Source organism: Microcaecilia unicolor, chromosome 4 (assembly GCF_901765095.1).
Source record: "Microcaecilia unicolor chromosome 4, aMicUni1.1, whole genome shotgun sequence".
NCBI lineage: Eukaryota > Metazoa > Chordata > Amphibia > Gymnophiona > Siphonopidae > Microcaecilia > Microcaecilia unicolor.
Window position 1 is genome coordinate 265,326,613 of NC_044034.1, and position 23,578 is coordinate 265,350,190.

The 23,578-nt window shown below is 43.2% G+C and overlaps 1 protein-coding gene across 1 annotated transcript in view; it reads right to left on the bottom strand.

The window, feature by feature from the left end:
• TMEM255B (transmembrane protein 255B) overlaps nucleotides 1-23,578 on the bottom strand; it is a 166,316-nt gene that overhangs the window by 17,855 nt on the left and 124,883 nt on the right. The window contains exon 6 of the mRNA XM_030199567.1: nucleotides 876-961. Within this exon, the coding sequence (XP_030055427.1) occupies nucleotides 876-961 (86 nt within the window). The remainder of the gene's footprint in view (nucleotides 1-875; nucleotides 962-23,578) is intronic.

Consider the following 23,578-nt stretch of genomic DNA (forward strand, 5'->3'; position numbering starts at 1 on the left):
AAATATATAAGCCACCTGCAAGCCTGAAGGCTATTGAAGTGGTGTATATTCAGGTATATCTTTGTCTGTTCCTGAGGGCTCACAATTACAAAATAAAAGAGTTAAAGTGGGGTTTAAACCTAGATCTAAAGTCCACTACACTAACCACTGGACTGCCCCTCTGCACTGCAGGGATGTCGGTGTCGCCATTCCTCTATGAATGCTGCCAGACAGATGTCCTTGTCCCTGCTTTTATCTGTTCATATGTAGGACGTTTCAGATTGTAAAATGGCTGTTCATACTGGACGTCCTCAGCACACGGATGTCCATCTCACATATTTTCAAACAGGAAATTCTTCCGGATATCCTGTTGGAAAATACATGTGAAATGGACATCCATTGTGGACATTATGAGCTGGACGTCTCTATTCTAACTTTGATGTCCTTTTCACTATGTATAATGAAGATATAACAGACCACCTAGATTATGAAAACGCCTATTGTATAAGGATACATAGGTGCCTGTATGCCTTTATAAAATATTTGGGGTAAGCAGGCAGAAATTGCAGCCAGATTGAAGCTGGCGTAAATGTTAGTACATGTGGTCTGCACATATAAAATAAACTATCCATGCAAATTGTGACTCTGCCCCAGAACACGCCTGCATGCGAGTTGCATAAAAGTATATGTTTTCTTGGCGCCATGCATTGTTTTGCATGCATAAGCTCTTTTATGCATGTAAAACAGAGGTTTATGTAAGAAAAAAGTTTATGAAACTACCTGCAATAGTTTTTGCACGGTTCTGAATTTTGCAGGGCCAATGTCTCCATAATGTATGTCAGAGTGCAGCGTGGAGCAGGCTTATGTGTTTCTTTCTATGAGTTGGATGCACTTACTTTTCACAGTTGTAGAGTTCGCAGCAATAGCACGTGTTACTTTTTATTTTCAGCATGCACTTGCTATTTAATGCATAACACGTCACCTATAGATGAAAAGAAGGAATGCTGTGTTATCTCTTATGAACAAAGGTTGACACTCTGACACCTGTAAAAACTATTTGAGACTCTACACTCTGTCGCATAACAACAGTTGCATAGAAAAATGTCTTCATCCAATAACAAACATCATAAATGGTGTCATCAAAACATCTTCCTCCCTCCATTGTACTGACCTCTGGTACTCATTGGTGGAGAGTAGGGTCCATGCCTGCTTGCTGCTATGGCCAGTTGTCCTCAGAGTAGAAGGGAGATGTAGGCTGTCTCATGCAGTGCTTGTGAGGAAGGATGGTTCTTCAGAAATCCTGCTCCATCTTCCCTCACATGCATTGTCTGGGGCAGCCGACATCTCCCTTCTGTTTCTGTGGACTCCTGGCCATAGCAACAAGTAGGTACAAGCCCTGCTCTCCACTGACAAGTACTGAAGGTCAGTGGGGGTGGGGGGGGAGAAAGAATTACAGATAGAAATTTTAGATATTCCTGTTTGGACACCCAAAACTCTGACCCCTAAAAGTCATGGCACCCAAATGATGGCACCTCCCAAACCTCAAATACCCACTCCTTAGGGGGTAGCGGGAGAGCACTGTGACCCCTTTATGAGTCGGCTTAGGAGTTTCAGACCACTGCTTGATGGGCCGATGCTCACAGGCTGATAGACTAATGCTGTGTGTGAGGTGATTTGCAGGTAGCATTAGTCCTTTACCATGGGAATCAGCAATCTACAGTGCAGAGATACTGCAGGTTGCTGATTCCAATGGTAAATCAAGGTGTAGTAAAAGCTTGTTTTTTTTTTAACAGCACCTTGATAATTTTCTTGGCACACTTACCCCTGGATTCTATATAGTGCGATTAGGTTAAGGTGCCAAAATCAGTGTGGATTCTATAACACCACTCGTAACTCAATTGGCTTAACAAGCTGATAACAGCACTTAACAAGCAACAATGAGCACTAATTGGCAAAAATTAGAATTTAGGCACACAACTCACTAAGCGTATTCTAACACACTGAGGCAAAAAGGAGCGTGGATATGGGCGTGGAAATAGGCGTTTCAATGGCGTTCTAAACTTTAGGTGCCTAGTTATAGAATATGGCCAGTATGCCTAAATCTACACACTGAGATTTACACCAGGTTTTCTTTGGCATAAATGGATACACACAGATATCGGCGCTGATATATCAACTAAGCATATTCTATAATTGGCACCTAAATCTAGGTGCCAATTATAGAATACGTTTAGTCGACATTGATTTCAGTGCCAATTTTTTAGGTGCCATATATAGAATCTCCTCCTTAGTGGGAAAATTATCAATGAAAATATATTAAGAACTGCTATACTGGTAGACGTGGAGGGGCATAATCGAACGCGAACGCCCATCTCCATGGCCATCTATGTCCAAGAATGGGTACTGTAGGGGTATGTCCCTGTGTCTCCCTTGCTGGTCTTGGCCTATACAAGCCTATGACATCTTGTTACTAGAAAATGACTGCTGCAAACCTCTGACCTGCATATCTCTGTGTCAGAGTCCGCTTCAGTTTGTGGAAAATCACTGACAGGCTTGCTGAAGCCAAGGACACTCTGTGCTCCAATTATTCCCCTTCTATCTCTGAGATGATGAGAAGGGAGGCATGCATAGCACCAGAAGTTACCATTTCCAAGGTCACAAAGAAAAAAAAACAAGAAATCTTCTTGCCCATGCACAGGGTGGTACAAGAGGATAATTGGTATCACCTGACCGAGAGGCGCTGGAAGAGCGGGAAGAGTTGGGGAGTTAGTGAGTCGGAATCCTTGGAAGAAGGTGGAGGTGGAAAGAAGACCAGTGACCTAAGAAGGTCCACCAACTAATGAACTGTGTATCTGGAAGAGTACCGTGTGATTCAGCTACCTACAAGGTGTGACCTGTGCCTTTGCTGACTGCTGCAGAGTGCCTGTCGTGGCTCTGACGAAGACTCGCTGATATCTCAGCTTGAGTCTGGGAAGTAACCTGTGCTACTCCTGAGAGGCATCCCCGGAGGTCAGCCTGCCTGGTGAGAGACAGTGATCTATCTCCTATTAGTCTGGGTTAGCGAGTGGTGATTACCTGAGCATAAGGCTGGTGTTAGTCATAACCTTGGTCAGGAAAGAAGCGGCTAATTACCATACTACCTCGTAACATAGTTATTGCATTCTAATCAGTTGTGCAAGTTTACCTAGCAACCAGTAAGAAATGTGTGTAGTGTGAGAATATAGTTGTAAGAATTACTGCCAGTATTTTTGTTCAGCCAAAGCTTTGCCAAATCTCTATTTTGTATATCGTTTTTTTTATATTATCAATAATAAAGCTAATATATATCTCAGCCTGATTTCTCAGTTCTCTCTCTGACCGAAATAGTGGCATGTAGGACCATAGCCAAGGTTTTTCCCCTTCCCCTAGACAAAGAACAGAATATTTTGCTTGCGAATAGTTCTGTTTGGAAACCTTGTTTCAGGTAATTTATTATCTGGGAAATCCGCCTACAGTATGTGAAGGGGCGGGACGGACCGTATTTTCGAAAAAAAATGGGCACCCATCTTTTTTTCGATAATATGGTTTGTGCCTGGCAAATGCAACGGATTTGTGCAGATTTGAGCTGGACAGTTTCGTTTTACAGCGATAATGGAACCGAAGGCGCCCAGCTCAAAAATGAACAAATCCAAAGCATTGGGTCGTGGGAGGGGCCAGGATTCGTAGGGCACTGGTCCCCCTCACATGCCAGGACACCAACTGGTCACTCTAGGGGGAACTTGTAACAATTAAAAAAAAAATTAAATACCTCCCAAGTCCATAGCTCCCATCCTTTGGGTGCTGAGCCCCTCAAATCCCCCCCAAAACCCACTGCCCACAACTCTATTTTATTTTATTTATTTGTAGCATTTGTATCCCACATTTTCCCACCAATTTGCAGGCTCAATGTGGCTACACCATTACTATAGCACTTATGGCTGAAGGGGGGCACCTACATGTGAGTACTGTGGGTTTTGGGGGTGGTTTGGAGGGCTCCCATTTACCACCACAAGTGTAACAGGTGGGGGGGGGGGATGGGCCTGGGTCCACCTGGGTGAAGTCCACTAACAACTGCTCCAGGGACCTGCATACTGCTGTGATGGAGCTGGGTATGGCATTTGAGGCTGGCATAGAGGCTGGAAAAAAATGTTGTTAAAGTTGTTTTTTTAATGCTGGGAGGGGGTTAGTGACCACTGGGGGAGTCAGGGGTGGTCATCCCCGATTCCCTCCGGTGGTCATGTGGTCATTTAGGGCACTTTTTTGGGACTTGTTCGTGAAAAAAAAGGGTCCAATAAAAATGACCCAAATTCGCGCTAAAAATGCCTTTTTTCCATTATCGTCCGAAGGCACCCATCTCTCCTCGGCCGATAAACACACCCCAGTCCTGCCTTCACCACGCCTCCCATACACCCCCGTCAACTTTGCCCATTTCAGCGACAGATTGCAGTTGAAGACACCCAAAATCGGCTTTCAATTATACCGATTTGGGCGCCTTTGCGAGATGGTTGCCTATCTCACGATTTGGGTCGAAATCTGGGCGCCCATCACTTTCGAAAATAAGGCTGCTAAGGTCCTTCAAATCTATTATCCTTTTTTCAACAGTGGCCAATTTAGGTTAGAAGTACCTGGCAGAATCCCCAAAAGTACATATTCTTTATGCTGCTTCCCACCAGGGATAAGCAGTGGCTTTCCACATGTTTACCTTAACAACAGTTTATGGACTTTTCCTCCAGGAACTTGTGCAGAACTTTTTTTAAAAACCTATTTATGCTAAGTGCTTTTGACACATGCTCCAGCAACAATTTCCAGAACCTAATTATGCCCTGAGTGAAAAAATATTTGTCTGATTTGTTTTAAATGTATTACTCGGTATACTTCATGGTGTGCCCTCCTTTCTTTTTGCTCTTTGAAAGTGTAAACACCTAATTCAAATTTACTCATTCCATTCTACTTATAATCACGCTATATACTGTACTTTTCACTCCATCCATAAGAACTGAAAAACTCATCTAACCATTAACAGTGCTTAATTAATCAATAGTTCAAATTTTGTATTATAGAAGGAAAAGACCTCAATCCATGTAATAAGGGCACTTCAACTGCACTACAGGCTTTATGATCAAATAAGTCTAAGAAACCTCCAGTCATTAAACAATATAACAACACTTATTTATAATTGACATTGTTGAATAGTCTTTTGTGATTGATCAGAAAGCCTGTAGTGCAGTTCAAGAGCTGCCATAGTATAGTAAGGTCTTTTTCTTCTGCACTATAACACTTGAACTGTTGATTAATTAAGCACTGTTAATGGTTGGATTTGGAGCTCTTGTAAATCTAGTAACAGGAAGTATATGTGATAGTGGAATATATTTGTATTGATAATCTTACGTGTAAAGAAATGTTCTATTTGATGATGGCAGCTAGCATCAAAAGTTAAGCATCAGGGCTGGAGAAGGGAGGGGGGTTTTGGGCATAGATGTCTGAACTTGAAATGAGATACAATCTCAAATGCTGTTACATATGTTACCCTGGTCCCATTCAAGACAGTTTAGGATGCCAGCTATGCTCTTTGGGTTAAACGCCTGGAACAGCATTTACAAAAAAATACCCTCAGGTCTAAAGGAGCTGGGTTTAGGTCAGGGATGGGCTTAATCCTGGTAGGCCGGGGGGGGGGGGGGGGGGGGGGGGGGGGAGTTGCTACCACTACTCAGTCTATCAACTAGTTCAACTCCAAGAATTTCACTCACACACTGGGTTTTATTTAAAAAAAAAACCACAGTTCAACTTGGGGAAAAAAAAACTCAAAAATGATAACATATGGTTTGTCCCATTCTGCATGGCACAACAACCTGGGGCTGATCTCCTTGTCATTCTGTAAAGTCCCACTGGGCCTTTTCCCCAGCCACCAGACTCTTCCACAGATTGGACCTCCTCTGTCTGTACACTTCTCAAGGTGTGGCTCTCCTCACCACCTCCATCTCCAGCAGGTTGTTCTCCTGGTCCACTCTTGCGGGTTCCAATCTCTCTACCCCAGAGAGCTCGTATCCTTTTCAGTTTACCCCTGCTACTGAGCAGCAATGTATCTGTATACTCCTGCAGTCCCCGTTTCTTTTGCTAGGTCAGGACACTCTCTTGACATTTTGGGTCTTGGCGGGGGGGTTGGGTTACCAAAGACCCTGCTCTATATCACCCAGATGCTTTTATCCCTTCCAAATCCCACCCCCATGCATAAAAATGCTGTGAATCATATTTTCACAGCATCCACAACTGTATTAGTCACCCATGTCCACCCACATGGTAGGGGAGATAATTATTCTGATGTCTGCTGGGCCCACCCCTTAGCAGCCTTGCATTCCCTCTATCTCCTTCTGTCTGTTTTCTGATGAAGCTGTCTGTGATAGGCTTCATCCTTGTAATCCCCAGGGGATTACACTCTCCCCCCAGTGAATAAAAAAAATGATTTCTCCTTCTTTCTTCCCATGAGAAATCATTTTTCCTTTGTCCTCAATGGGTAACTTAATTTGATTCCCATTTTCTAAAAGAATAACATTTATATAGAATCATCATTCTTCTTCCACTTCCTTATTTCGGGGAAAAATTAACATAATGAATATCAGATGTCAACAATATCAAACATCCTCTTCAGTTTTCTATACTCCCCACCCCTCCAACAGATAACATATACCAATTTTGGTGTTTAGCTGATGGACCATTCTCCACGCAAGTTAGTGCTCCCTTCCCCATTGGTAGCTGTTGATTGCTCCAGCCACTCACGTTCTTTCTGCTCAGACTCCATGTGGTTCGCCACACCCAGCTCATAGCTGTTAGCCCCTTCTCCCTTGTACGTGTTGTTCAGTGCGTCATGCTGATGTGCTCTGATGTCAAAATGCTCCCCAAACTCAGTATACTGTTGAGGGTGTACCTCCTTCTCTACCGCCTCCTTGCAGCAATGGCAGGCATGGAGGCCATCTTGTCCATGTTGGTTTTCCTGCCAAATGTGCCCCAGCTACTTACAACTTGTATGGGGGCTCCAATTACTTTCTCTGGAGTGGATCTGATTCTTCTGGGTTCTTTTGGCATTGCAGTACACCTTCATGCTCCGAGACAACTCCGATGTTGCTTCCAAGAGATTTAAGTAATATACAGTTTCTCTGGTGTGTAAGGGGGAAAAATGAGTCTCTTGGAAAATGCTCTCCAGTGGGCTTAACCACTTTGCCCCATATTGGGCACCATTTTTGTAACCTTGGTTCCACTCAAGACAGGTCAGGATGCCAGTTTTGCTCTTTGGGTTAGGTGCATGGACCAGGATCTACAAAAAAACTCAGATCTAAATGAGCTGGGTGTAGGAAGGGGCCAGGCTAAATCCTGGTAGGTTCAGGAGTTCTACTACCATTCAGTCTGTCAACTTGTTCAACTCCAAGAATTTCACCCACACACTGGGTTTTACAAAAAAACAAACAAACAAAAAACTAGTTCAACTTTAATAAAAAAAGAATCATGTGAACAATTCTTGCAAGTAGCAACTTGGGGGAAAAAAACTAAAAAATGATGAAATATGGATTCTCTCATCCCATCCACTGTTACTTTCCAGGCCTAGCGAGTTTTGTCCCATCCTGCCTGGCAGAACAGCATGGAGCTGATCTCCTTGTCACTCTGTAAAGTCCCACTGGGCCTTTTCCCCAGCCGCCAGAGTATTTCATGGACCAGACCTCCTCTGTCCACTTGTCGAGGTGTGGTTCTCCTCACCTACCTCCATCTTCTGCAGGTTGTTCTCCTGCTCCACTCTTGGGGTTTCCAATCCCTCTATCCTGGAAAGCTTGTATCCTTTTCAGTTCACCCCTGCTACTAAGCAGCACACATCACCATACACCTGCAGCCCCCATTTCTTTTGCGCTAGGTCAGGAAATCCCCTTGACTTCTCAGGTCTCAGCAGAGGTTTGGGTTACGAAACACGCTGCCCTGTATCACCCACATGCTTTTATCTCTTCCAAACCCTACCTCTATGCATAAGAACACTGTCAATCATAACATCTATAACTGTATTAGTCAGCCATGTCCATCCACACAGTAGGGGAGATAATTATTTTGATACTTGCCGTGTCCACCCCCCAGCAGTCTTGCATTCCCTCTATCTCCTCTTCCTAAGTAGCCTTTATAAACTACAAGAGGTCGCAGAAAGAGGAAGACAGATGACAATGTCTAGAAAAGCTAAGAGAAGCTGGTAGAATAGTCAGGAAAGCAAAGATTAAAATGGAAGAAAAAATAGCCAATATGGTAAAGTGGGGGGGGGGGGGGGGGGGGGGGGGGGGGGGGGACAAGACATTTTTTTGAAATGTTAGTGATAGGAGAAACTGCAAAAGTTGCATTGTGAGATTCAAAGGTGAAGGGGAGGAATATGTAGAAGCTGATAAAGATAAGGCGGAATTGCTTAACAAATATTTCTGTTTTGTGTTCACAGGTTGTAGGCTGAGAGCAGGACTACAGAAGAAAAACACAGATAGAAATGGAGGAGTGGTGATCCCTGAATGATTTTCAAAGGAATGTGCTCATAAGGAGCTGGCTAAACTAAAGTTGGACAAAGCGATGGGGCCGGATGGCATACATCCAAGAGTATTGAACAAACTTAAGTAAGTTCTAGCGACTCTGCTGGCTGACCTTTTCAATGATTCTCAAGAGTCAGGAGTGGTCTCAGAGGAATGGAGAAGAGCAGATGTGGTCCCTACCCACAAAAGCAGAAGTAAAGAAGAGGTTGGGAACTACAGGCTGGTAAGTCTGACTTCTGTGGTAAGTAAATTAATGGAAACACTTTTAAAACACAGACTAGTAAAGTTTTTGGAATCCAATGGATTACAGAATCTGAGGCAACATAGTTTCACTAGAGGCAGGTATTGTCAGACAAATATGATTAATTTCTTTGACTGAGTGACCAGAGAACTGGGTCGCGGGAGAGCGCTAGACGTGGTGTATTTAGATTTTACCAAAACCTTTGATACAGTTCCGCACAGATGACTAATAAATAAGCTGAGTGCCGTTGATATAAGCCCTAAAGTGACTGAGTGGGTTAGGAACTGGTTGAGTGGAAGGTGATAGAGGGTAGTGGTAAATGGAGCTAATTCTGATGAAGAGGATGTTACCAGTGGTGTGCTGCAGGGTTCAGTTCTTTGGCCGGTTCTTTTTAATATTTTTGAAGTGATATTGCTGAAGGGCTGTCTAGTAATGTTTGCCTCTTTGCAGATGATACCAAAATCTGCAATAAGTAGACACCCCTGATGTTGTGGATAACATGAGAAAGGACTTCACAAAGCTAGAGGAATGGTCTGGAATTTGGCAGCTTAGATTTAATGCTAAAAAAATGTAGGGTCATGCATTTGGGCTGCAAAAACCAGAGGGAACAGTACAGTTTAGGGGTGCTAAAATTTTGGGAACAAGAGGAGCAGGACTTGGATGTGATCGTATGTGATGATCTTAAGGTGGCCAAACAGGTAGAAAAAACGATGGTGATAGCTAGAAGGATGCTTGGGTGCATAGGGAGAGGAATGGCCAGTAGGAAAAAGGAGGTGATGATATCCCTGTATAAGACACTGGTGAGACCTAATTTAGAATATTGTGTACAATTCTGGAGTCCACACCGTGAAAAAGATATAAACAGGATGGAGTCAATCTAGAGGGCGGCTACTAAAATGGTCAGTGGTCTTTGTTGTAAAGCATATGGGGACAGACCTAAAGATCTCAATATGCATACTTTGGAAGAAAGGTGGGAGAGGGGAGATATGATAGAGACATTTAAATACCTATGAGGCATAAATACACAGGAGGCGAGTCTCTTTCAATTGAAAGAAATTCTTGAATGAGGCGGTTTAGGATGAAGGGGAAAGGGGATAGACTCAGAAGTAACCCGAGGAAATACTTCTTCATGGAAAGGGTGGTGAATTCGTGGAACAGCCTCCCGGTAGAAGTAGTAGAGATGAAAATATTATCTGAAGTCAAGACAGCTTGAAACAAGTACATAGGATCTCTAAGGGAGTGACAGGGAGAGTAGATGGCATGCATGGGCAGATTGGATAGGCCATATGATCTTTATCTGCCTACGTTTGCCTAAGTTCTGTATTTCTGTTGTTTCTATAAGAGTGGACATTACACAGAAAATAAATCAGCACAATACGTAAAACTAACAATAGTAGACATCACAATGAATAAACTTAAAAAGCCATCACAAACAGCTGAGCTTTCACTTTCTTGTGGAACCTCATAAAATCCTGTTCATCATGCAGGTCAGTTGCTAAACTGTGGCTCTTGCACCAAAAACAGCTTACACATGTGGATTAGTATTCACGCCCATAAGTGCTGGTTGGACACTAAGTGGTATTCTACAAGCTTAGCATGCAACCCAAACACTTGCAAATTCTATATGGTGCGACTAGAGTTACACATGTAAATGTGGGTGTATTCTGATTTATGCTCGCAACTCAGTTGGTTAACAAGTCAATCAGCACTGATAATTGGAAGTTAACAAGCAATTATCAGCACTAATTGTCACTAATTAGAATTCACATGCACTACTCGCTAAGTGTATTCTATAAAGTAGTCCGCATAAATTCTTCCGTGCGGCTCTCTAAACATGGCCATGGGAGGAGCATGGACGGGTCGTGGGTGTTCCTAAAATGTATGTACAGTGTTATAGAATAGCCTGTTCTGTGCCTAATGTTAGGCGTGGGCATTTACACCAGCTTTTCATTGGTAAATGTTAGTTGCAAGGATGGCGCTATGCGTATTCTATAAACTGCACCTAACTTTAGTCATGGATTATAGAATACGCACTGGCATGTTTTCCATCTGTGCCGATTTTTTTGGCACTAAATATATAAGCTGGCCCATAGTGTGCAAATGCAAGGGGGCATGCATGTGGGTCGAGTATGGGCATGGCGTGGGCTACTCCTACACTTGGTTGTGTAACTTATAGACTGTTATAAGTTACGCTTAAGCAAACAAGTAGGTAAGTACCAGTAAGTAAGCTGTTTTCTTAAATATCAAGGTCCACAATGTTCTCACTGTCCCACCAAGTTGATACTAAAAGTGTGCATGGGGACATAATCTGGTCCCCATCCTCATCCATTCCCAGTCAGTTTGGATCTATCCCTACCCCATCTCCAGTTGATTCTTTTCCATCCCCACCCCATCCCAACATAAATGGATTTTTTTTTGTCACCAATACTGCAGATTCCCACCAATATCCCATGGTCCCCATCCCCATGCACACCTTTAGATTACAACACACAATGATTTTTCTCAATCTGGTTTTTGAAGGAAGAGAACTTGATCAACATAAAAAAAAAATGAAAGAATATTACAGAGTGGCTAAAATGTTACAAATATAGACTTAAACTTCAGTTAGGTTTCCAGTACCAGCTGCTGTATTACTGTAAAATCTCCCCTGCCCTTAAAACAATTATCAAACAGAATGAATAAAACGACACTCTTGTTAAAAAAAAAAAAAACCAACAACAACCCCAAGACCTCTCTATATTCAAATCCAAATGGAGTTCTATAGAGCTATGCCACAAACTATTCTGTGAGAAATTCTGCTCTTAGAAGTGTGGCAGTAAGCCCTGTGTTTTTGTAGGGTTCAGTGCACAAACTGTTCCGTGGTTATGCAATATCTAACCTTGAGAAAAAGAGGCCACGTAGTGTGAGCACATTTTTGCACATTGTTCCAGTAGTACTCTAATGTCTGCTGTTGTCTGGTTGACTTTAATGGTAGAAAACCCAAGTTTCATTTCAACACCCTTTCTCTCTCCCCTCCTCTCCCTTTCCCTTGATGACAGCTCTTGCAAGACTGGAGAGACTTCGCAGGCACACATCCAAGCATAAGTGGGCTAGCCAAGAGCTATCTAAATAAAACACTCATTTCAAACAGAATAATGGAATGTTATAACATGTTTTGCATTTGATTGTTCATTTACCTTGGCAAGCATTGTGGCTCTGAAGAATTAACAGCAAAATATTAGCGTTTCTATTTACAGTACAGGAAAGACAAAAACTCTGTAATTTCTCATAAATCATGATAGGATTTTTTTTTTGGTATAGAATTTCTTTTTTCCACAAAACAATAATTACCAGTAACACTGCCAAGAAGAATCTAAAAGAAAATGATCTGAGTTGCTGTTTTATCCTGTGATGAACTCCTGAAGTACAGGAAACTGAGTTAGAAAGAGTGACATTCCTGACCTCTGATGCTGAACAATCTAGGTTTTCCCGGCAATCCAGGAGCATTATTTATGACCAAGTGCAGGATTCCTAACAGAACAATGTGCTAAAGTTTAACAAGCAGATTCCATTAGAATATTATGTAACAACAATGGAACCATTTATAAATGCCATACCGTACATTTGGCAGATGGTGTGCTTGAAGATCATTTATTACAGAGAGCATCCAAGTTCCTTCAATATTGTGCCAAATGATCAAAAATCCCTGTGTGTGTGTGGGCCACATGAATATTTTAGCCTGTTAAAGTATGATTTATGATTTATATTCTCTTCTGAAATTGTGAGCTCATGCCCACCAAAGAGCTTTGTAATATTTCAAAATCATATGTGCTAGCAAATCAGGGAAATATATATATATTTTTTTATCTCAAGGCCAGATGGTTACATCTGGCCCTATGGGCTGCACATTGGAACCCCTGATCTATTACAAGAGATGAATACATAAGAAATGGGTCTGCGTCCTGAAAAAAATGACTCCCCATTTCAATCTGACAGTATGGGGTGTTCAAGATCCAAAACCAGTCTTGAGGGGCACATCCCTAGTAGTCTGATTGAAAAATCACAACCATGGATCAGCTTGTTTCTCTTTACACTGACATATCATGGAAACAACCTCTTCATTTACAAACTTCTACAGGCACGCAGTCCGATTGTCTACCACCATTTCAGAGCAGCCCTGAAAGGTGAAGGCTAGACTGAGCAACTCACTGTGTGATATTAGAGAGCATATGAGGACAGAGAAAGTTAGGAAAATTGATAAGAAAGTGCCAAAAGTAAGAAAAGATGGCTTTTAAAGTAGAATGATGAGAGAAAGAAAAGGAGGAGGGGAATCAATGGCATAGCTAGGACTGAACAGGCCTCAGGCCTAAAATTTAAGATGGACCCCCATCTCTCTGAAGCTACTGGGGCCAGAAGGGGGCACGACTCCTATACAGCTGCAGTAACCAAATGATGCCAAAAACAAACACATTCGAGACCTCTGTAGAAAACCTGTCATAATAAAGCAGCATATATGTCCAGGACTCAAACAATACCAGTATATTTCTTCAAATCGTTACTCAAAGCTCACCTCTTCAAAGTGGCCTAGTGGTTAGGGTGGTGGACTTTGGTCCTGAGGAACTGAGTTCAATTCCCGGCACAGGCAGCTCCTTATGATTCTGGGCAAGTCACTTAACCCTCCATTGCCTGTCGCATTGAGCCTGTCATGAGTGGGAAAGTGCAGGGTACAAATGTAATAAAAAATTTAAAAAAATATTCAGGAAATCTAGACTGCCCCAATTTGACTGACTGCACATTTTGTCCTTTAGATTGTAAGCTCCTTTGAGCAGAGATTGTCCTTCTCTGTTAAATTGTATAGCGCTGCGTAACCCTAGTAGTGCTTTATTTTATTTATTTATTTATTTATTTGTTGCTTATATCCCACATTTTCCCACTCATGCAGGCGCAATGTGGCTTACAGAAAGTTAAATAAGAATACAAACTGAAAGGTTAGGCAAGCATCTAACAGCGTGAACTATGTAGGGTAGGGGGCAAGGGATACATTAATCGACATGACAAGTTGAGGGGTAAGTCTTAGCAAAGAGGAATGTCTTTAACAACTTCTTAAAAAGGGCATGGTCCGCTTGAGTTTTAAGGTGGTGAGGTAACGTGTTCCAGTGTTTGGGACTCCAGTAACAGAAGGACGAGGCGAAGATTTTCTTGTATTTGACTCCCTTACAGTTCGGAAAATGGAGGTGGAGATAGGACCGAGCGGCAGGGTTGGCATTTCTAGGCAGAAGGTTGATCAAGGGGAGCATGTAATCCGGGGCAGTCCCATAGATGATTTTATGTGTTAGGGAGCAGATCTTAAAAGCAATGCGCTCGTGAACAGGCAGCCAATGAAGTTTAAAGCGCAGGGGTTCGGCGTGTTCAAAAAACAGAACAAGTCAGACTGCTACAGGTCCCGACATAGAAACCAAACACTAGCAGAATACCTCACAGAAACTACATGCTAGCAGAATACCACACCTTGGTCACATGCATAAAACACAGACAGACCCCTGAACAAATATGAAACAATGAACCACACATCAGTAACAAAACTGGAAACTTTAAGAAGTCAGACTCTACATGTACAGCAATACTAGAGAAATAGAAACTGAAATGCAAGATATCAAAGATTCACATTTCCCAAAGTTGACATATTCTAATTAATGCGGTCAGAATAAAATACTTTTTCTACCTTGATTGTCTGAGCATTTTATTTTTCCATTTGTTTTGGTCCAAGTTTCTCTTTTCTCTATTTTGCCTCTCTTTCCAGGGTCTCCTGTTCATTTGACATTTCTTCTCTCTCCATGTTCGCTACTCATCTTCCTTCTGCATCCCTTATCTGTCCTGTCCAGCATCTCCTCTCTATGTTCTCGTCTCCATTCCTCCACCCCCAGTGTTCAGCATCTGTCCTCTCAATGTCCCTATCTCTCCTTGGGTGTTCAGCATCAACACTTGCAGGCCCTTCAAAACCCACCAGAAACCCACTCTACCCATATGTAGGTGCCCCCTTCAAAGGGCTATGGTAGTGGTGTACAGTTGTGGGTAGTGGGTTTTGGGTAAGGTAAGGGAGCTATGCACCTGGGAGCAATTTGTGAAGTCCACTGCAGTGCCCCCTAGGGTGCCCAGTTGGTGTCCTGGCATGTGAGGGGGACCAGTGCACTACGAATGCTGGCTCCTCCCACAACCAAACGGCTTGGATTTGGTCGTTTCTGAGATGGGCGTCTTCAGTTTCCATTATCGCTGAAAACCAGGGACAACCATCTCTAAGGTCGACCTAAATGTTGAAATTTGGGTGTCCCCGACCGTATTATTGAAATGAAAGATGGACACCCATCTTGTTTCGATAATATGGGTTTCCACGCCCCTTTGTGAGGACGTCCTACGAGGACGCCCTCAGGAAACAGGGGCACCCCGTTCGATTATGTCCCTCCACGTGCCCTATCCTCTATGTTCCTTCCATTCTCTGCATTTCTGTGTCCCTGTCCCCTCCCCTTATCCATCTTGTCCCCTCTCTTTTCCCCTCATCCTGCAGCCTCCACCTTGGGGCCAGCATCTCTTCCTCTCACACCTTCCCTCCCTTTATTGGTCCAGTGCCTCCATCCACCCCAGGTTCCAGTCTGTCTATATCTTTTCCCTCTGCTCCCCCCAATCCAGCGTCTCTCTTCCTATCCCCTTCCCCCATCTGGTCTCTCCCTACCCCTTCCCTTTATCCATGGGTCCAGCATCTCTTCCCCTTTCTTCCCTGCCCCCACAGCAAGTCTAGCATGTCTCACCCACACAGCCCATCCCATGGGTCTGGCATGTTTCATTCAGTCCACTCCTCCCCCTACTGGGTTTGGCATCTTTCAGTCACACGTCTCCCCTCACGGGTCCAGCACATTCTCTCCCGTCCCTGCCCCTCTCATGAGTCCAGTATCTTTCCCTCTACCTTGCCTAACACTCTCCCCCCCCCCCCCCCCCCCCCCCCCCGGCTGTACTGATTGCCAGCTGTAAACTTACAGCAGGCACTCAGTGCAGCAATGCAGATACAGTCACGCTGCTTCTGATCAGCGGACCCTGCCTCTTCTGATACAATTTTCTATGGGCAGGATGCAGAAGAAGGAAGACTGCAGGGTGTGCATGGTCTGCAGAAGCAGTGTTTGAGATGCTCCCAAGACCTTTATTTTTATTATTTTTTTTTTTTACTACCTCCTCTTTGGCAGCTTACAAAATGGAGCAGTTGGCAGCTGAATCAGAGGCTCTTAAAGCAGAGCTGATTAGCTTGGAAGAAGTACATAAGGATAAAAGAGATAATGGTTCACTAAGAAAGAATCAGATTCTGACACAAGTTTAATGCTATAGAAGCTTCGTGAATGGCATATTACTTGCAGCTGAAAAGACATTTTTATGATTATGCCAGTAAGATTAGTAAACTACTACTGTGGCAATTAAAGAGAATTAAAATCAAAAGAAGAATTAAGATCAAAGCTGACTTTGGAAGCAGTACATATAAATCCAGTGAGATCATGGAATGCTTTGCAAGCCATTACAAATCTCTGTATACCTTCCAATTACAGGCTCTCTTAGAGGAAATGTCTGGATATGGAATCTTAACTCACTTCATTACAAGATCACATTATAGAAACTACTAATCAAACTTTCACACTAGGAGTATCGTTTATTAACAACATGCACTTTGCATGATAAATGCTTAAATAAAATAAAATAAATATTATTTCCTGCAGGGCCCAATGTATAATATGGGTCTTGTGGTAAATAACACATGAAATCAGCATTAGCATATGCTAACGCTATTAGAAAATGACCTCCTAGATGAAGTATATAAGAACAAAAAAACAAAGAGTTGCCCTACTTGGTCAGACTAAGGGCCCATTTAGTCCAGTTTTCTGTTTCTAACAGTGGCCAGTCCAGGTTACAAGTACCCAGCAAAGTGCCACAAAGTGGAAAAATTCTATATTATTTAACCTCAGGAATAAACAGGTCTACCTTAATAACGACTTATGGACTTTTCCTCCAGGAATTTGTCTAAACCTTTATTAAAGCCAGCTATATTAACTGCTTGTACTACTTGCTCAGGCAGAGTTCCAGAGCTTAACTATACATGAGTGAAAAAATATTTTCTCCTATTTGTTTTAAATGTGCCACTATCAGGCTTATTTTCGAAAGAGAAGGACGCCCATATTTCGACACAAATCGGGAGATGGGTGTCCTTCTCCTAGGGTCGCCCAAATCGGCATAATCGAAAGCCAATTTTGGGTGTCCCCAACTGCTTTCCATCGCGGGGAAGACCAAAGTTCCTGGAGGCGTGTCGGAGGCATAGCGAAGGCAGGACTTAGGCATGCCTAACACATGGGCGTCCTCGACCCATAATGGAAAAAAAGGGCGTCCCTGATGAGCACTTGGGCGACTTTGCTTGGTCCCTTTTTTGTTACGACCAAGCCGTGAAAAGGTGCCCAAACTGACCAGATGACCACCGGAGGGAATCGGGGATGACCTCCCCTTACTCCCCCAGTGGTCACTAACCCCCTCCCACCCTAAAAAAACTTTAAAAAATATTTTTTGCCAGCCTCAAATGTTATACCCAGCTCATGACAGCAGTATGCGGGTCCCTGGAGTAGTGGGTGCAGTGCACTTCAGGCAGGTGGACCCAGGCCCATTTCCCCCTACCTGTTACACTTGTGGTGGTAAATGTGAGCCCTTCAAAACCCACCAGAAACCCACTGTACCCACATCTAGGTGCCCCCTTCACTCTTAAGGGGCAGAACATTGTAAGCAACATTGAGCCTGCAAATAGGTGGGAAAATGTGGGATACAAAGGCAATAAATAAACAAAGGCTATGGTAGTGGTGTACAGTTGTGGGGAGTGGGTTTTAGGGGGTTCGGGGGGGGGGCTCAGCATACAAGGTATGGGAGCTATGCACCTGGGAGCAATTTCTGAAGTCCACTGCAGTGTCCCCTAGGGTGCCTGGTTGGTGTCCTGGCATGTGAGGGGGACCAGTGCACTACGAATGCTGGCTCCTCCCACAACCAAAGGGCTTGCGTTTGGTCGTTTCTGAGATGGGCGTCTATTTATTTTTTGTCTATTAGATTGTAAGCTCTTTGAGCAGGGACTGTCTTTCTTCTATGTTTGTGCAGCGCTGCGTATGCCTTGTAGCGCTATAGAAATGCTAAATAGTAGTAGTAGTAGTAATGGGCGTTCTTAGTTTCCATTATCACCGAAAATCAGAAACTACCAAGTCTAAAGACGACCATCTCTAGGGATGACCTAAATGTTAAGATTTGGGCGTGCCTGACTGTATTATCGAAACGAAAGATGGACGCCCATCTTGTTTCGATAATACGGGTTTCCCCACCCCTTCGCCGGGACGTCCTGCGAGGATGTCCTTAGGAAAACTTGGGCGCCCCTTTCGATTATGCCCCTCCATGTAACTTAATGGTATGTCTCTAAGTCTTTGTACTTTTTGAAAGAGTAAACAATTGATTCATGTTTACTTGTTCCACTCCATTCAAGGATTTTATAGACCTGAGTCACATCTTCCACCAGCCTTCTTGTCTCCAAGCTGAAGGGCCCTATCCTCTTTGACCTTTCCTCATATGAGAGTCATTCTGTCCCCTTAATTATTTTGGTTGCAATTCTCTGTTTCTTTTCTAGCTTAACTATATCTTTTTTTGAGATGCTGTGACTAGAATTGCACACAATGTTCAAGGTATGGTCTCACCATGGAGTGATAACAGAGTCATTATAATATTCTTTAATTTATTCTCTTTTCCTTTCCTAATAATTCCTAATATTCTGTTTACTTTTTTGCCTGCTGCCACACACTGAGCAGAAAATCTTACTGTACTGTCCATGATGATCCCTAAATTCTTTTCTTAGGTGGTGACTTCTAATATGGAACCTAGCATCAGGTGGCCGAAATCTGGGTTATTCTTCCTAATGTGTATCACCTTGCACTTGTCCACATTAAATTTAACTTGCCATTTGGATACCCAAGATCCTATTGCAATTTCACACAATCCACATGCAATTTAACACTTGAAAAGTTATGTTTCATCTTTAAATTTGATCACCTCACTTATTGTTCCCATTTCCGGATCATTTATAAATATGTTAAAAAGCATTGATCCCCAGATTAATTATATAACTAGAAAAAACTATAAGTATATATATATATATATATATATATATATATATATATATATATATATATATCAATCCTAGTAATCCACTATCAGCTATGGGTGACATGTACAAAGGATAAGGAGATCTTAAAATAAAGAAAAAAAAGAGAGCTTCTTTGAGAAAAAGGCTTAACATTACCCCTCCCCCCCCCCCCCCCCCCCCCCCCCACATACACACACACACTATAATTCAATCCCAACACAGAGGGATAAACAGTTCCAGTGACCAACATTTTCATTAAAAAGGAAAGTCCTCAGCTGTTCCGGAGAGAAGAACATATATCTAATTCCTAAATATTTGACTACACATTTAAAAGGATATGATAAATAAGTAGCACCTAAGGCTAATGTTTCAGATATCATATTTAGAAACAATTTCCTTCTTTCTTGAGTTTGCCTTGTGACATCTGGATATATCCATATTCTTTTCCCACAAAAGGGAGTCCGTGAATTACGAAAGGAGAGCTGCATCATGGCATTCAAGTCCTGCTCAAAGACAAATGAAACTACTAAGGTAACTCTCTCAGTAGTGTCCAACAAGGAGGTCTCTAATAATTCAGACACATTCAAAGGATCTCTATTGTTGCTTTGTCAAGCGTTTCACTTGTAACTTATTGTTTGAATTCATAAATAGTTAAAAAAAAATCACTGGTCCCATTTCAGATTCTTTGGTACTCCACTATTCACTTTTCTTCATTGAGAGAATTATCCATTTAACCCTGCTCTTTGTTTTCTATCTTTTAACCAGTTCCCATTCCACAATAGAATATTGCCTCCAATCCCATGGCTTTTTAATTTTCTCAGGAGTTTCTCATGAGGAAGTTTGTCAACCTCCCTCCCACATATTCCAGACCTCCTTCCCCCCAAATATTCTTCCCCCGAGTCGCAGGGTTCCCTCCCAGCACATACCTCAAGCCACCCTGGTGGTCTAGTGGATTCTTTGGGGTAGGAAAGATCCCCAGTCTTTCCTGCCAGCTACTGCTGACCCGCTTGCTGCTGCATCTTCTTTAAAATGGCTGCCGAGACTTCTAGTGGCGGCCTCGCAAGACGTCAGTGGAAGTCTCACGAGGCCACCACTGGAAGTCTTGGCAGCCACTTTTAAAAAGAGATTAGGAATTGGTTATTGGACAGAAAACAGAGGGTAGGGTTAAATGGCCATTTCTGTCATGGAGGAGGGTGAACAGTGGAGTGCCGCAGGGATCAGTATTGGGACCGGTGCTATTTAACATATTTATAAAGGATATGGAAATTGGAACGACGAATGGGGTGATTAAATTTACAGATGACACAAAACTATTCAAGGTTGTTAAAACACGTGTGGACTATGAAATATTGCAGGAAGACCTTAGGAAATTAGAAGACTGGGCATCCAAATGGCAGATGAAATTTAATGTGGACAAATGCAAGGTGGTACACATTGGAAAAAATATTCTGAATCATAGTTACCTGATGCTAGGGTCCACCTTGGGGGTCAGCAACCAAGAAAAAGATCTAGGTGTCATTGTAGATAATACGCTGATATCTTTGACTCAGTGTGCGGCAGCAGCCAAAAAAATCAAACAGGATGCTAGGAATTATTAGGAAAAGGATGGTGAATAAGACCGAAAATACTATAATGCCTCTGCATCGCTCCATTGTGCAACCTCACCTTGAGTATTGCTCTCAGTTCTGGTCACTGTATCCCAAAAAAGATATAGCAGAATTAGAAATGGTTCAAAGAAGAGCAACCAATATTATAAAAGGGGATGGAACTCTTCTCATATGAGGAAAAGCTAAAGAGGTTAGGGATCTGTATAAAAAAATAATATTAAAGCAGCAGAACTTCAGGGCTTATGTGGTATAGAGAAGGCAGTGTGGGTTAATTTGGAAAAAGGGAATAGAACATTTATGAACTTTGGGTGACATATAGACCTCTTTTGAATGCAGAAGAAATATTGTTATAAAAGGGGAAGTACTATTGATGGATGATTTCTGTTTGCTGGATATTGATTGGGACATCCTGAGGTTGTGTTTAGAAGAAGGAGGCTCCTTCATTCTCTACAAGGAGGAAACAATAATTGGAGGATGTAAAGCTGTGGGGAGTGAGAAGGGACAAAGAGGTACCGGATTCCGGAAGGAGGGAGGTGAGATGCCAGACAGGCACTGAGGCATTCTGAAACTGAGGTGGCAAGCCAATTTGTTGGGGTCATACTTGCCACCCTGTAGCGAAGTCAATGATAAAAGCAAATCCCCGCAAAGTAAAATCTAACATTTTAAAAGTAAAACAAAGTCATATTGGGGGTTAAGCAAATTTACCCTCTCTATCACTTGCATTGGATTGAAGAAATGTATGCATGTCTTAAGGAGGTGCAAAAGCTGATGGAAAAATATTTTGAACTATGTGTGTATTTCTGTTCTAGAATGTTAAATACACATTGATCCAAGATGGAAAAATCCTGACTGTTTTGGGTGAAATTCAGACTTTTGGGCCTAACTCTTTGCTGAAACACTGTCTTTTTAAACCACATAGAGGGGCATAATCGAAAGGGGCACCCAAGTTTTCCTGAGGACGTCCTCGAAGGATGTCCCGGCGAAGGGGTGGGGAAACCCGTATTATTGAAACAAGATGGGCGTCCATCTTTCGTTTCGATAATACGGTCAGGGACGCCCAAATCGTAAAATTTAGGTCGACCTTAGAGACGGTCGTCCTTAGAGATGGTCGTCCCTGATTTTCGGCCATAATGGAAACCGAGGACGCCCATCTCAGAAACGGCCAAATCCAAGCCATTTGGTCATGAGAGGAGCCAGCATTCGTAGTGCACTGGTCCCCCTGACATGCCAGGACACCAACCGGGCACTCTAGGGGGCACTGCAGTGGACTTCAGAAAAAGCTCCCAGATGCATAGCTCCCTTACCTTGTGTGCTGAGCCCCCCAACCCCCCCCCAAAACCCACTCCCCACAACTGTACACCACTACCATAGACCTTAGGAGTGAAGGGGGCACCTACATGTGGGTACAGTGGGTTTCTGGTGGGTTTTGAAGGGCTCACATTTACTACCACAAGTGTAACAGGTAGGGGGGGATGGGCCTGGGTCCACCTGCCTGAAGTGCACTGCACCCACTAAAACTGCTCCAGGGACCTGCATACTGCTGTCAGGGAGCTGGGTATGACATTTGAGGCTGGCATAAAATATTTAAAAAGTTTTTTTTAGGGTGGGAGTGGGTTGGTGACCACTGGGGGAGTAAGGGGAGGTCATCCCCGGTGGTCATCTGGTCAGTTCAGGCACGTTTTTGAGGCTTGGTCGTAAAAAAAAAAATGGACCAATTAAAGTCGCCCAAGTGCTCATCAGGGACACCCTTCTTTTTTCCATTATGGGTCGAGGACGCCCATGTGTTAGGCACGCCCCAGTCCCGCCTTCGCTACACTTCCGACACGCCCCCGTGAACTTTTTTTGTCCCCGCGACGGAAAGCAGTTGAGGATGCCCAAAATCAGTTTTCGATTATGCTGATTTGAGTGACCCTAGGAGAAGGACGCCCATCTCCCGATTTGTGTCAAAAGATGGGCGCCCTTCTCTTTCGAAAATAAGCCTGATATTTGCTTCTCTGGCTAAGAAACTGCTTCAAGAGCATATTTACTGCACATTACTGCTGTAGGGAGAGCCTTCCCTGCATAGTTCTGCTATTAGCTGTGTCTGGAGCAGACAGACACAACATGGCACAACAAGATGGGAACATCTTTTGGTTCAGCTTGCACTCTGGACACCAGTTGCAAACAAGGTTTTTAAACATAGTTTTCTATAGTTCTGCATTTTTCTGGTTGGCTAAAGAAACAACCACCTTCTAGACGCAGAGAGTATAATCTCAATTGTATGCTCTATCCATTCGGGACATTCATTCAGGACTTTTGTTTAGAACAGGTTTGTCCAACATTTTACTGTTGGGGGCTACATTTCACATTTTGCAACATTCGGAGGGCCAAAACACCACTATCTTATTTTGCTGTATGTTTTGTCAAGTAGTGTCAAAATGCAATGGTACATAATCCCCTGCCCAACCTTCACCTGGTCACTCATGTAACACCCCCCCCCCCCCCACACACACACACACACACCCACCTAGTTTCTTTTCCCTCACCTGGCTTCAGCTACAGAAGATTCCTGCTTCCCCACCAGGACTTGGCTCTCTGCAAGCTTGAGTCATGCAGTGCTGAAAGTTCAGGTTGATCTCGCAGGACTTGAAACCACAAGATCAACCCGAACTTCCAGCACTGTGTGGTTCATGCTTACAGAAAGCCATGTTGTGGCGTGGCTCATGCTTACAGAGAGCTATGCTGCGGCAGGGAAGTAGGAATCCCACAGTAAGCACCATAAGAATTACCAAGCTTTTGAGTGCCAGAAAAAAAATACTCAGAGGGCCAGGTTCTGACCCGCGGGCCATAAGTTGGACAAGCCTGGTTTAGAACATCATTCTTTTAGGACTCCATCTTAGGTTACCTGCAGCAACATCTATAGCAACTCTATTAGAACTGTGCTGAAACGTCTTGTATTGATGCTAGTGAATGGCCTCGTGACTTTAGAGCTAGTGTCTGTAATGTGCTGCTGCCCTCACATTCCCCTGGGCAGGGG